The 27,839-nt window shown below is 46.1% G+C and overlaps 1 protein-coding gene across 2 annotated transcripts in view; it reads left to right on the forward strand.

The window, feature by feature from the left end:
- Positions 1–27,839, forward strand: part of HSF2BP (heat shock transcription factor 2 binding protein) — a 99,844-nt gene that overhangs the window by 554 nt on the left and 71,451 nt on the right. The window contains exons 2-6 of one of the 2 annotated variants that reach the window (XM_035030090.1): positions 671–932; positions 1,594–1,744; positions 13,806–13,909; positions 25,808–25,957; positions 27,657–27,789. In XM_035030090.1, coding sequence (XP_034885981.1) covers positions 897–932; positions 1,594–1,744; positions 13,806–13,909; positions 25,808–25,957; positions 27,657–27,789 — 574 coding nt within the window. In that variant the 5' untranslated portion in view covers positions 671–896. The remainder of the gene's footprint in view (positions 1–670; positions 933–1,593; positions 1,745–13,805; positions 13,910–25,807; positions 25,958–27,656; positions 27,790–27,839) is intronic. The other variant, XM_035030091.1, reaches the window with a different exon arrangement.

Here is a 27,839-nt window from a genome sequence, read left to right on the forward strand (position 1 = left end):
GGGGCAGATCCTGGTGCAGGGGATGGCAGGGGCAGGTCTCGGTGCAGGGGATGGCAGGGACAGGGTCAGGGTCAGCTCTTTGCAGGGGATGGCAGGGGCAGATCCTGGTGCAGGGGATGGCAGCGACAGAGGCAGGCACACGGACAGATGCAGGGGATGATGGGCTGGTACAGGTCCCGGCATGGGCGCAAAGATTTAGAGGGTGTACTTGTGAGTCTGTTCCCAGGCCTGGAGAATATTCAGAGGACTCCGGTGTTGGCTCCCTGCCAATTTCAGAAACAGACGAAGTCTTAGTTGTGCAATAACCCAGTACATTTGAACCCACAGGCTGCACCCTAATTTGCAAACTCGGTGGGCATGTGGGGGCAAGTGAGTGGACGAGATGGCATCTTCCAATTCACGGTGGTCGTCTCAGTTGCTTAGCCAGCTGGCTGGACTGACCTTCCCTATCCAGGGCAGACGAGGTGCAACTAGTTTACTAGTAAACTACCGCTGTCAGAAAGCTTCGAGCCTTGCGAATGGAGCTTAGAGCCCAGCGAGGGAGCATAGTCGCCAGCCCCGTGCGGGCGGTTCCCTTGAAAGCATCGTCCCTTGCCAAACGGGAAAGGTCCAGTTCGACCTATTTAACTTGACACTTACACTGGAGTCTCACTGTCCTTCTACTTTGCAGTTAACGAGTTTAAAAATCCGGTTAAGCCAGGAAAGCCGACGCGGGATCTCGCCGACCCCAACCCTGGTGCGCGGGGCCGAGAACGCCGCTCAAACTCTGCGAGGTTTGAGCCTCGCTGCGCTCCGTTTTCCGACGCCAGTGCGGACGCGTTCCCGCGCTTTCGGGCGTGAGGGGTCAGAGGGCGCGCAGCGGCGCAGGCGCAGGAGCGGAGGCTGCGGCGGCGGCCATGGGCGAGGCAGGCGGCGCTGAGGAGGCCCGCCGGGTCAGTGAGGAGGCCCGCGCTGCCCCCAGTGTCTTTCCCGCGCTGTGTGGCGACGCGCTTGGTCTTGCCTAGTGCTCCCCGGGCTGCCCTGGGCCTCGTCCGTGGCAGGGTGGCCCCCGGGGTGGGGCGCCGCCGAGCGCGCGGGGGCTGCGCTCTGGGGCAGGGGGCGCGACGGTGGCCCGTGTGGCCCGAGCCCGGCCCTCGGTGCAGGTGCAGGGACGGCGCGGGCCCCAGGTCCCCACGCTGTGACCTCCGCTGCAGGGGAGGTGGGCGAGACCCGGCTCACGGCGCTCGCTGAAGGCCACCAGCCTGCCCGTGCCCCTGTTTGCGGCCTGACACCGCTGAAGGGTGGCGGAGGCCAACGCGGGGTGGGGGGCGGGGGCGCACCGAGTGGGAGCCGGTGAACGTCCGCCTCGTCTGCGGGCGCCGGGCGCCGGGCCGGACAGGAACGGCGGCTGGCATCTTCTTCGGCTTTCGGGGGAGGGCCTCGGGTGCAGACGAGAAACAAAAAACGGGCGCCCACTTCGCAGTCTGCGGAGCCGAGGGCACGTTGGGTAGAGCCGTGCTTCTGAAGCCTTCATGAGAAGCAGGTGTCGAAGGGAGGAAGCCCGCCGACTCGGGAGAGAGACGTAACGGCGTTAAAATCTGCTTGTTCTTTTAGCACGTGGGGACTAAGGAGGAATTCGTTAAAGTGAGAAAGAAGGACCTGGAACGGCTGACAACTGAAGTAATGCAGATCCGGGACTTCTTGCCCCGAATACTAAATGGGGAGGTGCTGGAAAGCTTCCAGAAATTAAAGATTGTAGAAAAAAGTGAGTCTTCCCTACGTTTAGCAGTCGTGGACGGTGACAGCAGTCTAGGCCCGCAGGTTGATCTTACAGGAACAACTGTAGAGTAGTGGTACATAAGCCTTAAACGCTGTTAAGTCCTTGTGATTACGTTTGGGACAGGCGGGGGGCATAAGGAAGAGAGGCACCCTGGAGCGGGCAGCTCAGACGTGTGTAAGTTGGCAGTGGGGGAAGGGTGGCCAGCTTTCTGGAGTTTGTCTTCTCTTTCTACTCTCATCCTTGGCTTAAAAAGCTCTACTCTACGATTTAAGTGCTTGTGTAAATTAAAGATCCTGCCACATGGAAACCTTGCATGGAGTTAAATGCGTCTGTAGAGATCGGTGTGTGTTTCCTTGTTTCTAGGTGAATGGACAGGTCGGTTTTTTTTGAAGATTTATGTATATATTTTAGAGAACGGGGGGTGTGTGGGAGGCAGAGGGAGAGAGAGAATCCGAAGCAGACTCTCTGCTGAGCTCGAAGCCTGATGTGGGCTCGATCCCCCGGCCCTGAAATCATGACCGAAACCAAGAGTTGGAGATGGTGACTGAGCCACCAGGTGCCCCACCAGCCCTGACAGGTCAGTTTCTAGCACTGATTTAAGTCCAGAATTGCCAGGACTTGTTCATTCAGAGTTTGAGATTTGACCTGAGCCGTTACCTCAGGTATCAGTCTGGGAACCTATTGAAGTTTTTAGATTCTGGGATCGATTCTGCACTTGCCTGACTGAGGCTGAGTAACATTTAAATCAGCCTTTGGTGCATAAAGCTGGTCTGGCACCCTGCATTGGACTACTCACGGTCCCTGCATGGTCTCTGGGAGAAGTGTTTTTGAGGGGCCCAGAGCGTGTCTCCAACACTGATGCAGACAAGAAGGTATCTGGACTCAATAGTACACACTTCTGGTTTGTGCAGGTGCACCTGGTCAGGAGGGCAACCATGCACAGTGGGAAGGGAAAATGCTCCTGGTCACCACAGCCCCCCGTGCTGCTTAGTTTCTCTTTGGAATCCTCAGATCCACCCTGTGCTGCCCTGTGGCGTGCTCTGGACGGTACTCCTGCACCCTGCCTGCCTCTGACTTCCTTGCTGGCCGCCAGCAGGGCTCACCAGTGGGAGGCATCACAGACGGAGCGAGAGATTGGGGTGTTTCCTCCTGCTCCCTCCACAGCTGTGACTCCCACCCTAGGACCTCCTTGACAGTCTCCATTCTCGCTGGGCTCTGGTGTCAGTTTTTCTCCGATTCCTCCATCTGGAGGGCTGTTGCTAGTCTCTGGGGGCCTCACCGGCCCCGGCTCTCCTCTCTGTAAGCAGTCCTTTCCACACATCTCAAGATCTGGGATTTTGTCTCCCATGGAGACCCTGCGGGATATGCTCTAGGTCACTGGTTATGTTGTAGCTCCAGGTCATTGGCTTAGCCCCTGGTTCTGATCCCATGCTCAGCCAGAGGCCTTCTGAGAGCACCTAGTCACCCATGTGCATTTATCTTTAGGGAAGGAAGGTGCCTACCCGTAGTAGAGAGTGTTGGCGTGCTGAGTGGTTGTGTCTCACTGCAAATTAATAAGCCGGCGTTCTGAAAACTACATCAGGGTCTCATGAATTGGTTAGCACGAGTCCATCTTTAGAGATCACAAAATCAAAATTGTGGTATATACGAGAGCGAGGGCCACAGGCGAATCTGTGGTGACTTGATCAGAGTTAGACTTTAGGAGCTCTTGCCTCACGGTCCCCAGGCCCTGTAGTCATCTCTTCTCGCTCTCTGGCCATCTCGTCTTGGTTTGCTTTGCTGATGCGTCCTCTGCAGCAGCCTTTCAGCTACTGGAGTTGCCTGAGGTTCAGGCCTAGGCCCCTTGTCCCCTCACTCCACGGCTTTTCCATGGGTGGTCTCATGCACACATAGCTTTAGTTCCCATCTTGGTGCCAGCGGCTCCTAGGTTTATCTCTGGCCCTAGGTTTGGCCCAGACCCCCAGGCTTAGTTAGGGCCCTGTATCCAGCTCCTACTTGGCTTTTCTTCTTGCCCGTTTCACCATGGTTTCAGATTTTCCGTGTTTGTCCTAGCCTAATCAGCCTGCAGCCATCAGGAAGCACCTGTAGTCCAACGAGGTCAGGTTTATTGGTTTGTTGCCACGAGGGAGACACACCCCAGAGGAACTGTGGGCATCTTGCCAATGAAAGGCTAGAGTTGCTGTGGGTTTTGGGAAAGAGTGGAGTTTGGGTGAAGTGCACATTAAACCACATTTCGATGGGCTGTAAGCGAAGTAGGGCTGTGTGTGGGGCCATCACCGTATCCTACTACAGTGGGCCCAGGCCTCATTTCTTTGAAAACTACAAAGTTTAGCTCGATGTAGAATACTGTGTCTGGAAATCCCTCATTTGAAGCTCTGTAGCTAGCTAGAAATCAAGGCTGCTCCCCTTTGTCCCAGTGACTTCGATCCTACAGGGACAGTGGGATGTTTCCTTTTTACTGGTGTAATTCCAAACAGCAGAATTTCTGACAGTCTGGGATTTTACAAAATAAGCTTTTTGTGAATAAGAAATCAGCAGTCACTGAAAGGGGTCTTCATGATACTTTACTGTCCAGTGTGTTCTTGGGAGAAACATTGTTTCCTGTTAACTTGGCAGCTGGCTTTATACCTCTGTTGACCCAGCCTAACAAACTGCAGGACAGATTTCTACTTTCTTATCTCTGACTCATGGTATCCAAACCCCTACCCCACCCCAGACTGGGCTTCCTCAGTCTCCCCAGGGCATAAGTGTCCACCTAGAGACCTAGGATCCTCCTCATTGCCCACCTCTCCTCACTATTCACTCTCCTTCCAGCCCCCCAACCTCCTTCCCATAAGTCCTGTACATTTCCCCTCATGGGTGCATCCTGAATTCACTAACCTGCCTCCACTGCCACCACCGAGCCCAGGCCACCATCATGTTCCCCGAATCTCTGCCTCCTGTCTGTCCGCTCATTGTCACTTTCTAGTCTGTCCTGTACACCGTCGCCTGTGTAGTTTTTAATAGTTAAGTTTGGTTATGTCATTCCCCTGCTTATGTCTTCAATGGCTTCTTGCTTTTAGGATAAAGACCAAAAAAAAAACCCCCTCCCCTAAAACACTACCACCCAAAAACCTAAACAAAATGGTACGGTGGCTTGAAAGACTTTGTATGATTGGACTTAGCCTCAGGTGCAGACTCACTTCCTTATCTGACTGCCTAGATAAGCTCTGTCCTCCTGTCCTGTCGGGTGTTCTTGTTACAGCACATGGTACTGTTCTTCAGATGAAGTCGCTTCATTGTCATCCTACTGTGTAAGTCGGTGGGAGGGCAGGGCCCCTGTTTTTGCCTCCCGTTGTATTCTCTGTGTGTGAATATTTGGTCCTGAGAGACTTCCCACCCCATCTCTGTATGTTCTTCTTTCTAAATTGCTCGGTATCTCATGAAGCTAGTGTGCTATAGGCGCCTGGGCGTTAAGAGAAAGGGAGGATCAAAGTGGACAGAGGACTTGGTGCGTGCTTGTGCTGGAGGCTTTACTGGGAACTTTGAACTTGAGCTGGCCCTTGAAGCCTTCTGCTTCTCTGGCCTGAGGCCTGGCCTAGAAGATGTCCTCCTACGGCATCTTTTACTCAGTTTTCGCTGTTGAATTTTTGCTACTTGGGTGACATGAAGGAAAACAAAGATTCCCTCCTTTTCCTTTTTGTGAAGACTAGGTCCGGTGACTCTTCCCTGGGCCTTCTGAGACAAATCACATGAGCCATGGCCTTGAGAATGGCTCCCCCAGAGACAATCCAAGGATCACAAGGAGGCAGCAAGAGCTGTAGGACATGTTGATCCATCTGCCTTCCTGGCCCCGTGGTCCAGGAGGGCTCTTGGCTTTGACCAGTATCAGAGCTTCCTTTGCTTCTATAGTGGGTGTATGCTTCTCAGCTTAGGAAGTGGCAAAAGGCAGCACAAAGGGAGGAATGAATGCAGGCCGGGCGAGAGCAGAGGCAACTATATCTGGTTCGAGGGGAAGCTTCTTTTGGAGCGTAGGTATGGTTGGCTTGGATGGGCTTAGGCCCTAAAGGACCCACGTTGATAAAACGAGTGTCAAGTAGTGAATGGGACTTCATCTGACTCTAGCATAGTAACTCCCTTTAGGAAACCGGGCAGGTAAATGGTGGAATTTGGAATTGTACTGGCTAGGCTTTTGCCTGAAATCTTCTGGGAATAGATGAGCATTGAGGAGTGAGGCGTGCCTTGTTAGAAGGATAAGAGGAAGGTGTTTTCAGCTGGGGTGATGGCGTGTGTGAAAGTCACAGACGGGAGAGACAGCGGACTTGATTGCTGGCTGATAAGCTAGTTTTTCTGCTAGATACGTGGAGCAAGGATTGGGGTATAGCAGAGTCAAGGTCAGTATATGTCAGTGGTTTATAGAAGACAAAATAATTGTAGCTTATTGTTTTTAATTTGAGATGAGCAGCAGGTGGAAGTTACTCCATGGAAATGATATCGAAAAAGCGACTAAAATTACGTTTTCAGGGGAATGATTTTCGTATCTGAGTGGAGGATAAGTTGGAGGAATTGGGTGGAAGATGAAGGAGAATTAATGATAGAGTGCTCACCAAGGAAGGTCTTGGACTCATCTGAGTGTGGGATTATGGCTGTGCGGATGGCGTGGAAGGGACGCACGAAGAAATGGTCTTGGTGAAGAAGGGAGGGCAGAGCTCGGCGGTGGAAATACGGAGCGGCCTGTACACCGCTTTGGACAAACTCCCCTGTCTGTAAAACGGGGACAGGCGGTGGCGAGGCTTAAAAAGAGACTGTCTTTGGGAAGCGCGTGGCGTCGCGTGGGGCTCTGGGGGCGCCCTCAGGGAAGAGGACCTGTTGAAGGTGGAGGGGCCGCTGAACACTTGGTGGAGTGAAGGAAGTGCTCTGTTCTTGACCCAGCAGTCTCCATTTTGGCTAGAACAGCATCACTCTGTGAATTTAGAAAAGGTGTAGGGAGCTTTGGAGTATGACTGAGCTCGTTTGAATTCTTATTCTTTCTCATCTGTGTAAAATGGGGGTACCCATGGTGTCCTCATGCCTCCATGAGATGACTTGGCAAAGCAGAGCCTTGGAAGTACTTGGTAAAAGTCAGCTCACCCCCTTGTCTCTCACCCTTTAGCATTTGTTCATCTAACAATAACGGAGTTATAACTGCATGAATGTGTGTCAAAATGTTTGTTTTAAACCAGAGTCCTATTTTTTAAAGACTTATTTTAGAGAGAGCTCGTGTACGCGTGTGCAAGTGGGGGAAGGGCAGAGGGAGAGAACCTCAAGCTGACTCCCCGCTGAGCGTGGACCCCCCCCCCCCAACTCAGGGCTTGATTGCACAACCCTGAGGTCATGATCTGAGCTGAGATCAAGACTTGGACGCTAACCGACTAAGCCACCAGGTGCCCCTAGAACCCTATTTTTAAAAAAATAAAATCCTATTTAGTATGTAGTTCAATATGTAAAATAGATAAAAGTTGTATTTTCTGCATATTTAGAAAAATCTGTTCAGAACATTACTTGTAAAATCGGTACAATGAAGGTGTTTTGATGAAAACAAAATATAAGAGATTTCGAAAATCAGATGCAGTACCATCCTCAGGGTCCAATTTCTGTTTTTAATTTTGGTTGTTAAGTAACAGGGAAAAGACATAAATCACAGAGATCAGGAATTGCAAATGGTGAAGTTTTTAAGCATTTCACTTTGCAGCATCAGGATGCTTTTCAATGAAACTGATCTGGAAGCTTGAAGCCAGTGGGGTCAGATGTTTTTGTTTCACAGTGAAGTCACAAGGTCTAATAATTCCTTGCCTGTCTTACTGGCACTGGTTCATTTGGAGAGAGGTGGTGGAAAAGCCATTTGGCCTCTCCTGGAGAACACCTTTCAAATACATATGTTGCCTTTGCCATGTTAGATGATATAATTTAGAAACAACTCTATGATATAATTTAGGAACAAATCTTAGTGGCAGGTGTCAGATACTCAACCCAGAGTCTCCATTGGAATTATGTAACATTTCCTGTTGACATCAGACATAAATTGCAGTCTCATTTCTGACACTTTAAAATCTGCAACATTAGTTTTGACCTTTTAAAATTTACTTAAATTCATGTTTAAGTGTTAATACTGCGAACCAGCCTTGTTTTGTTCCGTGAACATCAGTAATGAATATAAACTAGTGCAGCCGTGATACACTGGGGGGAGATTTGACTAATTTTCCCTAGGAACAGAAAAAAGTTATTTTTTGTAATTTAAAATATGTGCATGTCAGCATGGTCCAGTAGAACTTTCTGTGATGATGAAGGTATTATGTGATTCATGTTGTCCCTGTCTGTTTAAAAAACAGCCACTAGCCACGTGTGGCCAACTGGCCCCACACCATTCATTGAAAAGTCAGCCTTCCCCTCCTGTACTACACGGTTGTTTTTGTTCTAAATGGCTGTGTATGTGTGGATTTGATTCTGAATTCTTCATTAGTTTTATTATTTATTTTTATATTGTTCATTATTAGTATTTATTAGTTTTTATATTGATTTTTTTACTTCATTGTGTTTTATTCCAGCTCCCTGATGAAATTCTTTCTGCCTTTTTGTTGGAACATTAACCACAGTTATTTTAAAGTCTGAATCTGGTAAATCCATTAGCTGGATCACCTTTTGGTCTGCTTGTAGTGTCTATTTTCCCTCTTGGTAATCTTGGTAATTTTTACTGATTAATGGATTTTTTATTTTTTTATTTTAATTTTATTTATTTATGTATTTGACAGAGAGAGACACAGTGAGAGAGGGAACACAAGCAGTGGGAGTGAGAGAGGGAGAAGCAGACTCCCTGCCGAGCAGGGAGCCCGATGTGGGGCTCGATCCCAGGACCCTGGGATCATGACCTGAGCCGAAGGCAGACGCTTAACGACTGAGCCACCCAGGCACCCCTGATTAATGGATTTTTTAAAATGAAAACTTGTAGAGACTTTGGATGATAGTATTTTTCTCTAGCAAGTTGTGCGTGACACACCCCCCGCCCCCACTGTCTGCCCACCTCTGCAACCTCTGTGTGCTGCTTACGCATTGCTGAGCACCTGGGAGAGGGAGACGGCTCTGCCGGCAGCTCATTTTTCTGTGCTTCCTTGTCCTCCGGGATCATGGCCCACCCTAAGTCTTGGCTGTCCGACAGCTCTGTCGTGTATTTTCATTTCTCAGCCCCGTGCCACCGCTGACCACTCTGCCCAGCTTTGCTGCCTCTTTGCCTGTGCTGCTTTGGAGTATGTCATGGTCCCTGGGAGGAGTGGGGTGGGAGGCTGGGCTCCTGCACCTTGGTGCACTTTCCCCCTCTCTAGGTCCTGGCCTGAGGGCCCCTGTGAGTCAGTAACTCTCACATACCTTCAGAGGAGTTAGTTTGTTTAAATTCTGCTTTTCTAATTATTCTCAGTGGGAAGATTGATCTGATGATTGATCTGTCATAGCTGGAAATGGAAGTCCTTCCGTATAGGTGGTTGTGATTTTTAAATTGTTAAAAACACATTGTAATGTCATACAGTAAAGATAGACTGTGGAGATGTTCCAAATTAAAGGAGGCTAAAGATACAACCAAAGGCCATACCTGACCCTGGACTGGTTGTTGTATTGGGAAGGAAGATTGGCAGGGATGACACAGTGGAGAAGGAAATGTCCCAGGTCTCCTCTCGTCCCCAGTCCCTGTGGAGCCTGTCACTGTCCAAATCTAACAGGAAGCAAAAAGCCAGGAAGCCCGGGTGCTTTGGATGATGACTTTAGCCTCTTGGGAGCACAGAGCATGGTGGAGAATGGATCTAAAGGGCATGTGGAGATGGTCCAGCACACAGCGGACTGGGAGAGAAGAAGACTTACAGGGGCTTATGGACAGAGGAGGTGGGAAGGTAGCCAAGATGGAGAAAGTAGAGACATACGTTATTTGAATATATCACTCCTGACACCCAGTCATTAACTTTGTATTTGTATGCCAGTAAATGAAAACATTTCCTCACTCTGGTTTGAAAAGTACGTTAGCAGAACTCATTTGATTGACTTCAGCAAGATTGATCTTAGTTTTTTGTGATGGTATTTATTTTCAAGTGTTCAGTGATTGTAGTTGGTAAGTCCATCAGGGAGGTGTTCACTCTGTGCCTGGCATCTGTCAAGCACTGCTAGGTAATGTAGGGATATGCAAAGGACAAAATCTGACCCTTTTCCTTGGTAATTTACAGGTATACTAGGGAGCTCCAACCCTCAGATGTTGAAGTTAGTGATATAAGGTGCTGCCAAGTCCATTGGCAATGCCAATATAGAACAAATTCCTGTTAGTCACACATTTTCTTCATCTTATAAAAGATAACTCAAATGGCCTTTAAGTTAGAAGATGAAGAGTGGTTTGGGGAGCAGATTTTTAGCAGTGCAGGAAAAAAATGCTATTTCCATGTTCTGGTTCCAACTCTTTCTCCCCACCCACCCCGTTTGATTTGTTTTAAAAAGATTGACAAAGTGTTGTTTGGCTGGCTTATAGTGGGTAGAAGGATTTGAAATGCACTTAAGCTCTTTAACTGAAGCCCCCCCCCTTTTTAATGAATCCTGAAATAGTGTCATTTTTTCATTTTTTTTTTCATTTTTTCACTTTTTGAGCTTAAATTGTTGACAGGCTGATTAAGTGAAAATGAGGTCTTAAGGGTGGGCCCTGATCCAGAATGACTGGTGTCCTTATAAAAGGGTACATTTGGACACAGAGACAGACATGCACAGGGAAGCTGATGTGAAGAGACTGGGAGGAGGCCCAGTGACAGCAGAGGCAGTTGGGAATTCTGGAAGATCGAGGCTACTGAAAGGTGGAGGAGCCAGGGAAGGATCCTCGCCCACAGGTTTCAGAGAGAGCCCGAGCCTGCTGACACTCTGGTCTCAGGCCTGTAGCCCCCAGAACTAGGGGAGATGTTTCTGTTGTCATAAGCTGTCCACTTTGTGGTGCTTTGTTACGTACCCTCCAAATCTCAATTCACATTAAAGATGGGGTCTGTTAGCAGCTAATTGTAAATTCTTTTCTAAACCTATTAGTCATATGAAGGGAGAAGTTAAGAGCTGTTAAAAACCCTTCATTTTGGGTTTGAGACTTTAAGCTGTTTTGGTCAAAAACAATCCTTTCATATTAACACAAAACAACTGATAGTTTATTATGCTTACTATAAGCATGCCAGGTGGTAAAGAAAGGGTAGGAGAAATCGATCCCTTTCGTATGGTTTACATTTCTTTGCTCAGTGTTTTTGAAATGCTGCTTTTCCTTTGTAGCTCTGTCTCCTGTCAGTTAATAGTTCTCTGTACCCTTCCGATGAATAAGTTAAGCATTAAGAGATACAGCCATTCTCCTGTTATTGAAACTTTCGAAAAAGGATTGTGAATTTCAGAAGCCATATTGATATGGAAGTGGCCTGTGATGCAGATTGTTTCTATATATTGGGAGTCTGTCTTGGCCACCCTTTCATTCAGTTAACAGTTAAATGGAGATTTCTCCTTCATTGTGAATGCTAAAGATGAGCAGTTAGAAGACAGTTTAGGCTGGGTGGCAGCTCCTTTCCTTTTCTGATATGGAGGCTGGGTAAGTCAATGTCTTGACTTTGTATGATGTGTCATTCACTGTCCATATTCTTTCTGTCCCTGGTTTAAAAAAAAAATCACAGAAGCGGTATATTCTCATTATGAGACATATAACCAAAGTGGCTGTGTATTTTTCTCTACTCAAGGATTAGCAGAAGGAACGGGTAGAGAAGTGAAATTCATTTGTGTGACAAATATTTGTAAAATTCCACGTACCACTGTAGGGATTTGGGGTGTATCAGAAAATGAACCCTGAAAATGCCTGCCTTGTGGGGTTTGTTCAGGGTGGCAGGCACAACTGGGGGCCAGGCTGAGAAAGCTAGGGTTTGCCGGTTTTGTGGGAAGGTGGCGGCAGTGCTCCCAGCTGGCCACAAGGCGGCGGCCTCGTGCAGCGGAAAGGCACCTGCTGCCTCCGGGTGCTTGCGGTGGGCAGGTGTGGCATCCAGGATGCTGACTTTGAATTCTTTGGGGTACCTGGGGGAGAGTGGGATGTCTGACGCTGTCCCCTCATTATAGTAGCCTATGGAAGCTCATGTACGGCTACACAGAGCGGTTATGAAGTTGCCCTAATGAAAATCTTTTGGGTGGCCAGTATTTATTCCCTCATATTTTTATACACAGTAAGGCTTATAGGGATGGAATTTTATATTTTCTTTGCCACGTTTGAGTGACATACAGCTTAATGATACACGAAAATTGAAAAGTGAACTGCAAAGAAAAAGTTTGCAGCACTAGTAATTTTATTTTAGTTCCTTTTTTCATTTTGTTTTTTTTGTGACCGTATGCACGTCATTGTTCATTCATAATTATAACTACGTAAGTTTTCGTTTAACATTGTGACACAGGGCAGCTGTGTAGCTTTTAAAGCATAGCTCTTGACTGATAGATAGTTGATTTCTTGGGCAGCCAGGATTTGGAGGGCAGAGTAGAATTCCGGGGAGAGTCCGTGGTGTGATTGTAGAAGGGAAGATTCGAGGCAGAAGAGATAGTCCCACTTTACTTCACGTGGTTTCTGAGAAACGCATTTTAAGAGAAGTTCTGCCAGCTGGTTTCATAATCTGTGACTGAATACTTAGCGTTAGGTGCTCATCTTCCCTCTAGGGCAAAGGTTCCCTGGAAAATGCAGGCTGCCTTCATTTCTCCAGAGCTTTGGGGATGCCCCTGCTGTTCTTGGCAGTCCCCCCGCCTTCTCAGAGCCTGGCCATGAAGCCGCACCCCTCCTCTTGTCTGCAACTCACTGGACGGAGCGCTGTCAGCCATCTCCCCTCTCAGGTGGAGGGAGGTGCCAGTTTTCAGGCTGCTGCCTCCCACTGCCTTCTGGTTTTTCCGCCCCCATGTTCCTGAGGCTGGGCTCCCTCATTGGCGATAGCTGGTTGTGTGTTGATTTCATTTTGTTAATGACCAGAGACCAGGCTGTTGTCCTGAAGTGCTTTCGCAAAGTCTGTTCCCAGACCAGCGGTATCTGCCTCACCTGGGAACTTGCTGGAAGTGCAGGTTCTCCGGCCCACCTCAGGCCTGCTGAATCAGAAACACTGACAAAGGTGGGGGGGGGGGGAGGGGGCAGCAGCCTGTGTTTGAACAAGCCCTGTAGGGGATTCTGGTGGACACTGACATTTGGGAATCACTGTCCACAAGCATTGCTACTTTCATCAGAGAAGGTAACGCCATTAACTGAGTACTGTATTCCACCTCGAATCTCAGTATATACGGTAGCATAAAAATGGATGATTTCTTAGTGCCTGAGGTCAAGACGCTTAAAATTTTAAGTTCTGTATTTCTTTGCTTTTTAAATGTCAGTATTTCTGCATCATAATATCTTTTATTTAAAGTTGATAAAACTTTTGATTTCAGACATTAATGTGGATGTCTTGGGGATTTTTGTTGGCGATTTGAATCACCATCTAAATGAATCTGGTGGAGAGGAAGAAAGCCACAGTTCCCTGCTATCACTGGGCCTTTTCCTGTCTGATCTCCGTTGCTGCCAGCCCTCCACTGACTGCCACTGCAGTTCTTCCTCCTGAGTCAGTCTGCCAGTTGGTGAGACGAGTGCTGTGAATCAGCCCCGGCTGGTGCCGTCTCCTCGCTGAGCTCCCTCCCGCTTTTGATGGAGCAGATACAAGTCTGTGCCACGAGACAGTCGGGCTTCTCAGTCCTGCCTTCAATCTCTTACATAACCCACTTCCTTAAAGCCTTGAGTACAAGTCTGGCAGTAAAGTGAGGTCTTAACAATGTAAGACTGAAAACAACAACAACAAAAGTACTTTCTGGTATGGGCTAAAAACTGATAGGAACCTGAAAAGCAGAACCTTCAGAATGTTGGCCACTGAAGGACTGGTTCTGTGACTAATCCCACCTGAGCAGCCAGTGCCTGTTTTCCCAAGAGGTTAGGCACATTGGGTTCTTAGAGGAGATTCGTGACTTGAAATACTGAGTTATTGTCTCTCTCTCCTTCTAGACCTGGAAAGGAAAGAGCAAGAATTAGAGCAACTGAGAATGGATTGTGAGCACTTCAAAGCCCGCCTGGAGACCGTGCAGGCTGACAGCAGGAGAGAGAAGAAGGTACGATGCTCACAGGCCGCCGCCTAACACATCAGTGTCATGGCTGAGCCTGCAGAATGGTGTGGCTGGCGGCCGTTCTAGCCCTTAAGTCTCAAGAGAGTGTATTTTAAAATGTATGGAATTCTGGGGGCTCCTAGGTGGCTCAGTCAGTTAAGTGTCGGACTCTTGATTGTGGTCATGATCTCAGGGTCATGGGATCGAGGCCCGCATTGGGCTCAGTGCTCAGTGGGGAGTCTGCTTGAGAGTCTCTCTCTCCTCTGCCCCTCCCCGCTCCCTGTGCTCTTGCATATGTGTACACACTCTCTAAAATAAATAAATAAATCTTAAAAAATAACAAAATGTACGTAATTCTGAATGGGTTGGAAAATAGTCGAACATTGCGATTTTATGACCGTTTAATGTGGAAAATATTTACTGGGTGCCTTGTGATTGTCACTTCCTATTAATTTTACTTTTATTACTTCTTACTTTTTAAAAAGATTTATTTATTTGAGAAAGCGCGTGTGTGGGCACTCGAGCTCGGGGGTGGGGGTACAGAGGGAGAGAGAGAGAGAAGCAAACTCCCCACTGAGCATGGAGCCAGATGTGGGGCTCTGTCTCAGGGCCCCCAGGATCATGACCTGAGCTGAAATTAAAGAGTCAGACACTCAACCAACTGAACTACCCAGGCACCCCTAATTTCTATGTTTAAAAGACCACTTCAGGGGCACCTGGGTGGCTCAGTCAGTTAAGCGTCTGCCTTCAGCTCAAGTCATGAGTCCTGGGATGGAGCCCTGCATCAGGCTCCCTGCTCAGCGGAGAGCCTGTTTCTCCCTCTGCCCCTCACCCTGCTCATGCTCTCCCTCACTCTCTCTCTATCAAATAAATAAATAAAATCTTAAAACAAACACTTCAGAACATTAGAAGTCACAGTATAAGAATCTTGAAAAAAGTGCACATAATAATTTATAATCAGAGACGTATTAACTACAAATATTTGTAATTAACCTAGGGGATCATTTATTGATATTTTAGAAATAACCAATATGTTCTATTATTTGCTGAGACTAATAGTATTTCTTTAAAATTATACATTCTTGCTTTTTGTATGGAATACATTATTTCCTCTTCTCTTCTGTAAAACTAAACTATCCTGCCACTTGTGATGAAATTCGGAGCGTGTGTGTTTTTATTCTTAAATAGTAAAGCAAGGGGCGCCCGGGTGGCTCAGTCATTAAGCGACTGCCTTCGGCTCAGGTCATGATCCCAGGGTCCTGGGATCGAGCCCCGCATCGGGCTCCCTGCTCGGCGGGAAGCCTGCTTCTCCCTCTCCCACTCCCCCTGCTTGTGCTCTCTCTCTTGCTGTGTCTCTCTCTGTCAAATAAATAAACAAAATCTTTAAAAAAATAAATAGTAAAGCAAGAGCAGTACTAGTAACAGCAGCTGGTATATGTTGTTTTCTGTGCAAGTTCAGCTGTGCCCTCTGACAGGGCTTCAGCTGCTGACCTCGGCCTTTGTCTTCTCCATGTGTTTTCAGAATTAACTCTGCACCATTCACGGTTAGCTAACTCACTTGCAGGGGACTGCCCATGTCTGCTTCTCTGTGTATTTGATGTGTTAGGAAAGCATTAGGAAAGTTAGGATGTGTTGTAATAATAAAAGGGAAGTTGTTGCAACCATTGTATATATATTATTTCAGGAAACTTTTTTTTTTTTAAAGATTTTATTTATTTATTTGAGAGAGAGAGTGAGAGAGAGAGAGAAAGCACAAGAGGGGGGAGCGGGAGAGGGAGAAGAAGACTCCCTGCTGAGCAGGGAGCCCGACGCGGGACTCGATCCTGGGACTCCAGGATCATGACCTGAGCCGAAGGCAGTCGCTTAACCAACTGAGCCACCCAGGCGCCCATTTCAGGAAACTTTTTAAAGAAAAATGAGCTGATAGTATATTTCAGTTAAAATCAGAGATGAACTACAGAGGGTTTTGAAGGAATCCTGAAAGTCTGGTGCTTGATACTCTGTCAGGTATGAGTATTCACTTTAAATACGTAAACATGTCAGGACTCAATTATTGTTTCTTTTTTAAAAGCAGCTCTATTGAGATATATTTTGCATGACAGTAATCTGTTGTAAAAGTAAAGTTTGGTCATTTTTAGTAACTATATGCAGTTATACCACTTTCACCGCAGTCCATTTTGCTTTTGGTTAAAAGTTTTTAGAAAGAATTGTGGATGCACAGGAAGGTACAGAAAAATCCAGGGACGTCCCCTGTGCCTGTATCCGGTTTGCCCTGGGGTAGCGTCTGGCCTCACTGCAGTGCACGGCGAGAGCCCGGGGACCAGCGCCCGGACAACCCACGGGGTGTGTTTGTTTGTAGGTCAGCGGTGCCGCATGCACTCGTGTGTGTGTGTGTGTGTGACTAGTTCTGTGCGGTTTTTTAAAAAAGATTTTATTTATTTGAGAGAGAGAGCATGCCAGGGGAGGAGCAGAGGGAGAGGGACGAGCAGACTCCCTGCTGAGCGTGGAGCCTGACTCGGGGCCGATCCCATGACCCAGAGATCAGGACCTGAACTTCGAGTTGGACAGTGAACCGACTGATCCCCCGGGCACCCCAGTGCTGTGCAATTTTATCACACGTATAGATTCATGTAACTACCACTATATTCAACATACCAAACTCTCCCATCAGCACAGAGATCCTTTCGTACTCCGTGCCACAGCCACACCTGCCCTGTTCCCTGCGCTTTCCTCCTGGCATCCACTGACACATAGTTGCCACACGTTGATCTCTATAATTTTATTTCAAGAATGTCATGAAAGTGACTTTTTTCACTCAGATTCATCCAAATTCTTGCTTGAATCAGTAGTCTGTTCCTTTTTATTGCTGTATAGTATTCCATAGTATGGAAGTATCACAGTTATTTAACTCACCTCCCATCGAAGGACATTTGGGCTGTTTCCAGTTTTTCACTATTATGAATAGAGGTACAGTGAACATCTGTGCATAGGTTTTTGTGTGATTGTATGTTTTCATTTCTTTGGGTAAATGCCCAAGAGTGCAGTCTCTGGGTTGCATGCTAATGCATGTTCAGTTTTTTTTTTTTTAAGGTTGATTTATTTTAGAAAGGGGAGGGGTGATGAGTGGGGGGAGGGGCAGAGGGAGAGAGAGAGAATCTCCAGCAGACTCCCTGCTGAGTGAGGAGCCCGACAGGGGGCTAGATCCCACGACCCTGACATCATGAACTGAGTCAAAACTAAGAGTCAGCGGCCCAACCGACTGAGCCCCAGGTGCCCCTGCATGTTTGGTTTTGTAAGAAATTGCCAAGTTGTTTTGCGGAGTGGCTGCCCCATTTTACATTCCTTCCAGCAATCTATGAGTGATTCATTTCTTCTACATCCTACCTGGCATCTGGTGTTATCACTGGTTTTATTTCAGCCGTTCTAGCAGACGTGAGGTGGCCTGACTTTGCATTTCTCTCCTGGCCAGTCATGTTGAGATCTCTTAACATGCTCATTTGTTGTCTGTGTATCCTCTCCTGTGAAAGATCTGCTCATGTCTTTTGCCCACTTTCTAATGGGATTATTTTTTTTCCTGTTGAGTTGAGAGAGTTCTTGATGTATGCTAGATAGAAGTCCTTTACTGGACACGTGGTTTGCAAAGAGTTCCTGCCAGGCTGGAGCGTGTCGCTTCATCTTCTTCATGCGGTCTTTCGCAGAGCACGTGTGTTCAGTCTGCTGAGGTCCAGTTTGTTGACTTTTTTCTTCCATGATTGTGCGTTTAGTGCTGTAAGAACTTTCCTCATAACCCTGGGTCCCCAAGATTTTCTTTTTTCTAATATTTTTATGTTATATTTAAATTCTTGATCCATTTTGAGTTAGGTTTTGTATAAGGTATGAATTTCAGTTGAGGTTTATTTTTTGGGGGGGGGGGTCCAGTTGCTCTTGCGCTTTGTGGGAGAGATGATGTTTACTCTGTGGACCTGCTTTTTGCCTCTGTGAGTGACCAGTTGGGCACATTTGCCAGGTGTGTTCTGGGTTCTTCGCTCTGGCCTGTTGATCTGTTCTGCCAAAGCTCACTAGCGCTGTTACTGTGGCCACGTAGTGAGCCTCAGCATTGGGTAAAGCGATTCTTCCCATTGAATTCTTCTTCCCCCAAATTGTCTAGACAGGCCCTTTACTTTTCCATATACATTTTATAATAAGCTTATCAGTATCTATAAACATTCATGCTGGGATTTTGATGGAAATTGCGTCATGCCTGTATGTCAGTTTTGGGAGAACTGCAATCTTGTCTATGTCGAATCTTGCAGTCCATAAACATAAAGCATGTCTTTCCACTTCTTTACGTTGTCTTTAATCTCCTTTATCAACGGTTCGTAATTTTCAGCACACAGAACCTATCCACATTTTGTTAGATTTTTACTTAAGCCTTTCGTTTTCTTTCTTTTTTTGGTTCCACAGAACGTTTTTATTTTTATTCAACTCTAAGCAAGTAGCAGAGTTAATACAGCATTCTGGAACTCCAGACTGGCTTTTCTTCTACCAGTGAAGAGTGATCAGTTTAATAGTGCAGACTTGGGGATTTCTCACCACCACTCACCCAGCCCCCAGCTCACCTAGACGACTGCACAGAACCACAAAGCGACTCTCCCTATTGCTGTTTCCAGTACTGCTCTTTTTTTTTTTTTTTTAGATTTTATTTATTTATTTGAGAATGAGAGAGAGAGAGCACATGAGAGGGGGGAGGGTCAGAGGGAGAAGCAGGCTCCCCGCCGAGCAGGGAGCCTGATGCGGGACTCGATCCCGGGACTCCAGGATCATGACCTGAGCCGAAGGCAGTCGCCCAACCAACTGAGCCACCCAGGCGCCCTCCAGTACTGCTCTTTAAAGGAACCAGAGACACTGACCCCCAGGAACCAGTCCCAGACGTAACATACTGGGGACTAGCGGTGTGAGAGACACTGTCATGAAGATGTGACCCAGAAGATGCCATTATGCACAATTGCAGACTCAGACTCACCAAGACAGAGGCAATGAATCTGTTTTTTTTAAACCTCTCTTAAAGATTCTTTGATGCTCTGCTCTATTACTGTAGACCTGATCTTTTCACTTGAAATTTTTCTTCTTTAAATTCTGGGTTGCTCTTCTTATGCTGACAATTTTATGAGCCCATCCTAGTACCAACATGTCCTCCAAAACAGAGTTCAGATTTGATCAGAACATAACGGGTGTGATCAGGTCGAATTACAAAGGATCGGCAGAAGGAAAGGTCCCCCTGGGGGGAGAATGGGACTGGGGAAGGGGAGAAATCTACCGGTATCACTGAGCTTGAGAGCACTGCTGGGCATCTCCAAGACGTTCCCATCTCCTGTCTTGTTTTGTCTTTTTCTTTTTTTTTTAAAGATTTTATTTATTTATTTGACAGAGACACAGTGAGAGAGGGAACACAAGCAGGGGGAGTGGGAGAGGAGAAGGAGGCTTCCCGCTGAGCAGGGAGCCCAATGTAGGGCTCCTGTCTTTTCTTCACTTCCAGACAGCTGCTCACAGAGTTGGGCACATAGTTGTCCTATTCAACCCGGGAACACGTGCCGGCCGCCAGGGGCCCACGCTCATAGTTTTTTTTTTTTTTTTTTTAAGATTTTATTTATTTATTTGACAGGGAGAGAGAGAGAGAGAGAGACAGCGTGAGAGGGAACACAAGCAGGGGGAGTGGGAGAGGAAGAAGCAGGCTTCCGGCTGAGCAGGGAGCCCGATGCGGGGCTCGATCCCAGAACCCTGGGATCACGACCCGAGCTGAAGGCGGTCACTTAACCAACTGAGCCACCCAGGCGCCCCTATGCTCATAGTTTTTATGGGAAGATGCCACTTTGAATTTACCACAGTGGTCTCCAGATTGTTTGCTGAGAATGGCCTTGTCACACTTCAGTGGCCCATCCTGCTTGTAAACCAGCCAGATATAAAAGTAGAAGGCCTTGGGAGGCCCAGATCCCATGTAATCGGAGAGAAATCAGCCACTGCTGATGTCCTTGCCCTTCATGTTGACCACTAGAAAATGGTGCCATTGCCTGTATTTGGGGTTCTTCCTGCTGGGAGCATCTCGGTCTGTCATGACCAAGGTGTAGTGTTTACCTGGATCAAGGCCATCCCGTGCAATACAGGTGGGCTGGTTCTTAACCTGGGGGGCATCAGCACTTTGCCCAGCTCGTCGACCTCCGCCCTGGTGTATTTGACCTGCAGTGGATGCTGTGGCCACTTGTCTTCCTGCAGGCTGAGGGGCCCAGACTACTTGCTGAGGTCCACCAGCATCGCGGGGCCGAGCTGGGCAGACAGTGGTGAGTCTTGGCAAGGCATAGGCCTGTAGCACTGACTCAGAGTGGTCTGCAGACTGGCCACAGGAGACAAGGGACCAGCAGCCAGGATGCATTTCTTTTTCTTTTTCTTTTCTTTTCTTTCTTTTCTTTTCTTTCTTTTGTTTCTTTCTTTTGTTTGTTTGTTTGTTTCTTTCTTTCTTTCTTTCTTTCTTTTTTCTTTCTTTTCTTTCTTTCTTTCTTTCTTTTTTAAACATTTTATTTGAGAGAGAGTGAGCGAGTGACAGAGCACAAACAGGGGGAGCAGCAGGAAGAGGGAGAGGGAGAGCAGACTCCCCAAGGAACAGGGAGCCCAATGCAGGGCTCGATCCCAGGACCCTGGGATTATGACCGGAGCTGAAGGCAGATGCTTAACTGACTGAGCCACCCAGGTGTCTGGCATTTCGTTTTCTTTGGAACAATTTTAAATGGTGTTGTGTTTTAAATTTTAGTTTTCACTTTTTTGTTGTTAGCATATAGCAATGTGATTGCTTTTTGTGTGTTGATCTTGTAACTTGTGATCTGGCTGAACTCACTTATGAAGTCTGGGAATTTGTCTGGGAATTTTTTTTAGATTCCTTGAGATCTTATATAGACAATCATGTCATCCACCAATAGGGACAGTTCTAGTTCTTCCTTCTACTCTCTCTGCCTTTGTCTCTTTTGCGTTATTACACTGTCTGGAACTTCTGCCACTGGGTTAAATAAGAGTGGCAAGAGCAGACAATCTTGCCTTGTTCCTGACCTTGGGGGAAAGCAATCTCTCACCAGTAAGTATGATTTAAAAAAAAATAGGCCTTGGGTTTTTTTTAGTTTTTATTTAAATTCCAGTTAGTTACATACAGTGTAATGTTATTTTCAGATGAACAATATAGTGATTCAACACTTCCGTACAGCACCCGGTGTTCATCAGGACAAGTGCCCGTCTGACTCCCCATCCCCCTGCCCACCTCCCCTCCAGTCACCATCAATGTGTTCTCTAGAATTGAGTCTGTTTCTTGGTTTGCCTCTCTCTCACCTTCCCCCCCACCTTTGTTTTGTTTCTTATATTCCATGTATGAGTGAGATCATATGGTATTTGTCTTTCTCTGACTGACTTATTTCGCTTAGCATAATACTCTCTAGCTCCATCCATGTCATTGCAAATGGCAAGATTTTGGTTTTTGTTTTTTTTTTTTTTTGTGGCTGAGTAATATTCCATTGGGTTCACAGCAAAATTTGAGTGGAAAATACAGAGATTTCCCATGTACCCCCACCCCCATTTGTTTGTAGCCTTCCCCATTATAGACGTAAATATGATTTTAGCTGCAGTGTTTTGTAGATGCTTTTTATCAAGTTGAGGAAGTTCCCTTCTATTGCTAGTTTGCTGAGAATTTTTATCACGAGTGAGTGCTGGATTTTGTCCAGTTTTTAGAACATTTCTATCACATACTTGTTTGTAGTTAGTCCTTGCTCCCTTGCTCAGCCCTAGGCAACCATAGATCTGCTGTCTCTGTAGATTTACCTTTTCTGAATATTTTATAGAAATACAGAAATAGAATATAGTCTTTTATGTTTGGTGTAATGCTTTGGAAGTTCATTTATGTTAGCACGTGTCAATTGTTGTTCCTTTCTATTGTACCGCATTTTCTTTATCTTTTCACCAGTTGATAGACATTTAGTAACTTCCGATTTTTGACTCTTATGAATAATACTGCTATGAACATTCATGTACAAGTGTTTGTGTGGACATATATTTTAATTTTTCTTGGGGGTTACCTGGGAGTGAAATTGTTGGGTCATATGGTGAGTATACGGTTAACTTTGTGAGAAACTGCCACACTGTTTACCAAGAGTGAGTGTGCCTTTCTGCATTCCACCCAGCAATATGTGAAGTCCTACTTTTCCATATTCTTGTGAACACTTGGTATTGTTAGTACTTTGAGTTATAGCCGTTTTAGTGAGTGTGTAATGGTATCTCATTGTGGTTTTAATTTCCATTACCCTCATGTTGAACATCTTTTCATGTCATTCATATATTTTTTGGATAAATGTCTGTTTACATCTTTTGCCTAAATTATGTTTTTGTTATTGAAACAAAGTTGACACACAATGTTACGTAAGTTTCTGGTGTACAGCTTTTGCCTATTTTTTTCCCAACCAACATCATCTTTTTTTAAAATTTAAATTCAATGTAGTTAACATATAGTATATTATTAGTTTCAGAGGTAGAATTCAGTGATTCATCAGTTGTAATAACACCCAGTGCTCATTACATTATGTGCCCTCCTTAATGCCCATGACCCAGTTACCCCATCCCCCCACCCCTTACCCCTCCAGCAACCCTCAGTTTGTTTCCTATGGTTAAGAGTCTCTTGGGGTGGGGCGCCTGGGTGGCTCAGTTGGTTAAGCCACTGCCTTCGGCTCAGGTCATGATCCTGGAGTCCCGGGATCGAGTCCCGCATCGGGCTCCCTGCTCGGCGGGGAGTCTGCTTCTCCCTCTGACCCTCCCCCCTCTCATGTGCTTTCTCTCTCTCATTCTCTCTTTCTCAAATAAATAAATAAAATCTTTAAAAAAAAAAAAAAAAAAAAAAAAAGAGTCTCTTGGGGCACCCAGCTGGTTCAGTCAGTTAAGCGTCTGCCTTTGGCTCAGGTCATGATTCCAGGGATCTGGGATCAAGTCCCGCATTGGGCTTCTTGCTCAGTGGGGAACCTGCTTCTCCCTCTGTCTCTGCTCCTCCTCTCTGCTTGTGCTCTCTCTTCTCTCACACGCGCTCTCTCTCTCAAAATAAATAAATAAAATCTTTTTTAAAAAAGGAAATAATTTATTTTAGTCTATCACTTGTCTTTGTACTTTCTTGATGGTATCTTTTGAGGAGTAAAAGTTTTAAATGTTGATGAAGTTCAATTTATTATTTTTTAATGGATTATGATTTTGTTATGATATCTAAGAAATATTTGCCTAACCCAAGGCCACAGAGATTTTTTCCTAGAGATTTTACATTTAGGTCTGTGATTCATTTTGAGTTATTATTATTTTGCATATGAATATCTATTTGTTTTAGCATCAATTTGTTAAAGAGACTATACTTTTTCCATTGAATTGCCTTGGCACTTCTGTTAAAATCAATTGCCATAGTGTTAATGTTTCATTGATCTATATGTCTATCCTTATACTAATACCACACTGGTTTGATATCTATAGCTTTTTTTTTAAATTTTTTAAAATTTTTTTTAAAGATTTTATTTACTTATTTGAGAGAGAGAGTGAGAGAGAGAGAGAGAGCACAAGAGGGAGGAGCGGGAGAGGGAGAAGCAGACTCCCTGCCGAGCAGGGAGCCCGATGCGGGACTCCATCCCAGGACTCCAGGATCATGACCTGAGTCGAAGGCAGTCGCTTAACCAACTGAGCCACCCAGGCGCCCTCTATAGCTTTATAATAGGTTTTTGTTTTTTGTTTTTGAAATCAGGCGGTGTTAGTTCTCGTCAACCTTGGTTTTCTTTTTCACACTTTTTTTTTTGCATTTCCGTATGCATTTTAAAATTAGATTATCTGTTTGTACAAACAAGCCTGCTGAAATTTTGACAGGGATTTGATAGACATTGAATCTGTAGGTCAGTTTGGGGAGATTATCATCTTACCTATATTAGTCTTCCAGTCCATGAACATGGTATGTCTTTCCATTGATTGACATCTTCTGTACTTTTTCCAAGCAACGCTTTGTAGTTTTTACTATACAGGGCTTAAACTACTTTTCTTAAGTTTTTTCTTTTTCTTATTTTTGATATTATTGTGAATGGAATTACTTTTGTTGAGTTTTTCTTGATATTATTGTACTATACGTGCTTCCCTTTGTCAGGGCATATCTGCCTGAAGCCACCAAATATGACTGCAGTGAAGACCATCCTGTCTGGTCATTCTCAGCAGTTATTGTGTGATCTTGTCAAAGAACCATCATAAACAGATTAATTGGAATACAGACTGCTTCAACTGTGAGGAAGGCTAGAGTTCGGAAAGGAAGTGTTTGATGTAGGTTTGCACATGTCCCCCTGACTTGAGTGGGTTCGGCTACAGACCCCTGAAGAACAGAACTAGGAATCCAGACTACTATTAGGATGAAACCAGAATTTGTGATCACCTAAGGCAGTATTAGCATGTGTCATAGGTTCAGTGACCATCTTTTCTCCTAAAACAAGTGTGAATATATGTCTGAATGTGTATGGAACTCTGCATACCAAATACATTATCCCCGGTAGATGTGAATGGGCCACCCTAGGTCAAGTTTGATTTGTGGCCCATTGCTTCCTTTTCTTCCCCCTCTAACTGTCCTGCACTCACCTCTCTAAAAGAAAAACCTAAAACATCTAGAATACTTTAACTTTTTTTTTAAGATTTTTTAAAAATTTATTTTTATTTTGACAGAGACATAGCGAGAGAGGGAACACAAGCAGGGGGAGTGGGAGAGGGAGAAGCAGGCTTTCCGCGGACCAGGGAGCCCGATGTGGGGCTCGATCCCAGGACCCTGAGATCATGACCTGAGCTGAAGGCAGAAGCTTAACAATTGAGCCACCCAGGCGCCCCTAGAATACTTTAACTTTTTAAAAAAGATTTATTTATTTGAGAGAGAGTGCGTGTGCATGCAAATGGGGAGGGGGCAGAGGGAGAGGGAAGCAGACCCCCAGCTGAGCATGGAGCCTGACACAAGGCTCCATCCGACCACCCTGAGATCACAAACTGAGCCGAAATCAAGAGTCAGATGCTCAACCGACTGAGCCACCAGGTTTCTATATTTCTTAAGTTTATCTCTTTTAAGTAAGGAAATGCTCTCACCTTTTGAGGGAACTTTGGGTAACAACAATAGTGCAACCAGTGGTGGAGGTTGGGGGAGGTCAGAAAGCCCCATACTACCCAAGAGCCACCTGAAACGAGCCTTTAGGCTTGTTTGTGTGGTCTAAGGGACTATCAGGAGGACAATTCACTGTTAAGAGCCCTGGCTGAGATTTTCCAGCGGTATTCTTCAGAATCCCCACTGACCTCCGTCTTTCTGTCACACTGGCACTCAGCTCGCCATGTGCGGCATGCCTGGGAGGCCCTCCTTCCCACTTCTCTCTGTCTCTGCCCCATCTGTCCTAGCCGGGCTTAGCTGTGTCATCTGGTGTCTTTCCAGTGGAGGGAGCTATCTGGGGCGGGGTGGAGGGGGGGGGGCGGGGGTCAGGCTCTTCTACTAGAAATGGTGCTCTGTGGACTGCTGGGTTCAGTTGTTACTTTGTTTAGGTGTCCCCATCAGTGTTGATTCTGGGAATAGCCACTTGGGACCTGAGGTGCCTTCATTTTGAATTCAAGATGAATTCAAATCTTTGGCAATACTTGTGCTCTAATACAGCAGCATGTTCTTTTTTGAGAGTGTTATTTTTCCTCTGAAGTTTTAAAAGTTAGAGATTATGGCTGTCTAAGGACCGGTTTTCATTTGCCAACTGTTTTCTGTAATTCTTTGTGCTTTTTTTTTTTTTTAAATCTTTGAATGAGAAACACAGTAGAGGTATTTCAAGGTTGAATGCTATTCATTTTGCCGATTTTATTCTGTTTTGATTTTAGGAGAAACTCGCTCTTCGACAGCAGCTGAATGAAGCAAAGCAGCAACTCCTGCAGCAGGCAGAATACTGTACGGAAATGGGAGCAGCGGCCTGCACCCTTTTGTGGGGCGTCTCCAGCAGTGAGGACGTCGTCAAAGCCATTCTGGGAGGAGTAAGCATGACCACTGGGCTCCCTGGGTATTGTCCATCAGTGTTGATGGAACCCAGAGGGTACAGTGTGTACTAAGGAGCTTACAGATGAAGTCCACATCTTGTGTTCATTCATCCAGTAGCGCCGGGCCCAGCAGTGTGTAGGGCCTGGTGTAAGCCGGTGCTCTAGGGGTGCGGAATGAGTCTGTGTGGTGTTTGTGGGGTGGTACCACTTCAGTTCCTTGACATCTACACACATTTAACAGAGTTTAAGTGCTTCTCTGTAGGTTATCCCATGAGTAACGCAATATTTGATTTGTTGAAAGTTGCATGTTATTTATGTATTTGTGTACTTTAGTAGTACGCACACACACTCCCACACACTCAGAAAACTTCCCAGAGGAAGAGAGGTTTGACATGGCCTTTGATGAACTCGAGTAGGTGGCAAGGGCAGACAATGGGGAGGGGAGAGGAATGGCATCATCAGAGGCATGGGCTGAGAAGCCGGAAGTTAGTGTTGGGGGCCACGCATGGGTCAGTGGACACAGAGTAGAGGGTCAGTGCGGTAAAGTCATGGGGAGATAACCCTGCGGAAGTAGGATGCAATGTGATTTTGGGAGGCCTCAGAAGCCAGGTTGCTGATTTTACCCAGTAGGGTGGTAAGACTGGATTCCTGAGGGTTTTGAGTAAAAGAATGGTGGGGCGAGAGACTTCAGGAAGATTGTCCTGACTGTGAATGAGGGTGGATAGGAGCAGGGTGGGTGTGGGAACGAGACAGGAAGACTAACTGGCAGGCCCTTCTGGTGGCTCAGGGCTCAGGCAGCGCCCTGCTGTGAGGGGCAGGGAAGGCAGGTGTGGTGCCAGGGGCCTGTGGCTGCACTCTAGGAGGAGGGTGTGCTTGTGAATGGGAGTACAGATACGGGGGAGGTTCGACAGGAGGCCAGCAATCCATTACTTATGACTTGGAGAAACAAAAATTGTGTGTGACTTTAGTGGAGATTAATTGTATTTTAACATTTATTGAGCTTTATTTACGTGTAATTTACACATAAAATTTACCCATTTGTGAGTGTACAATTTTAGTGGTTTTAGCTCATTTCCAGAGTTGTGTAACCATCCCCACAACCCAGGCTCAGAACATTCTATCAGCCCGTGAAGTTGCCTTGTGCCGTTGGTATATATGTGTCGGCTTTGAAGCTATCCCTTAGAACCCTAGCACCCCGGGAAGCGTTTCAAAAGTTCTGTGTGCTTGGAGGGACTTCTGCTGAGTAATGAAGATTTAAAGTGCCCAGCAAGCCTGCTCACTGCCTTTGTCTCTTGACATGTTGAGGTTTCTGTTAAGATTTTGTTTGAAACTCCATTCTCCAATGGTTGAAACCTGTGGCTTCATGCCTGGAACCAACAGAGAACGTATTTTTCTGGCATATTCCTAGTGGATTTTGGATGAACCCATCCTCATACTGCCACCACTGTAAACTCATGCCGTTCCCTCACATATATTTTATTTTGCTCCTTCCATCAGTCTGCAGGGTAGTTTTTCTACAGATTCCAGATTTCCTTTTTCTGTTCTTTTCCATATGGGAACTTGGAATGAAGGAGCAGACTTTTGAATACTGCTTCTGTCATTAACACAGAGTCTTCCTTTTATGCCTTTGTACTCTTGTAATGTTTTGTACCAGTGTTTGTGCAGGGCTGTGATACTTTCCTTTCCAAACTTTCAGGATAAAGCTTTGAAGTTTTTCAACATCACTGGTCAAACAATGGAGAGTTTTGTGAAGTCACTGGATGGGGATGTCAAGGAGCTTGATTCCAATGAAAATCAGTTTGTGTTTGCTTTGGCTGGGATCGTAACAAGTAAGTCATTCTTTTGAGATGCAGTGACTGTTAGCCATGTCTCTGGAGTG

The sequence above is a fragment of the Mirounga leonina genome, unplaced genomic scaffold (genome assembly GCF_011800145.1).
Source record: "Mirounga leonina isolate KUSES-001 unplaced genomic scaffold, KU_Mleo_1.0 Mir_353, whole genome shotgun sequence".
Lineage (NCBI taxonomy): Eukaryota > Metazoa > Chordata > Mammalia > Carnivora > Phocidae > Mirounga > Mirounga leonina.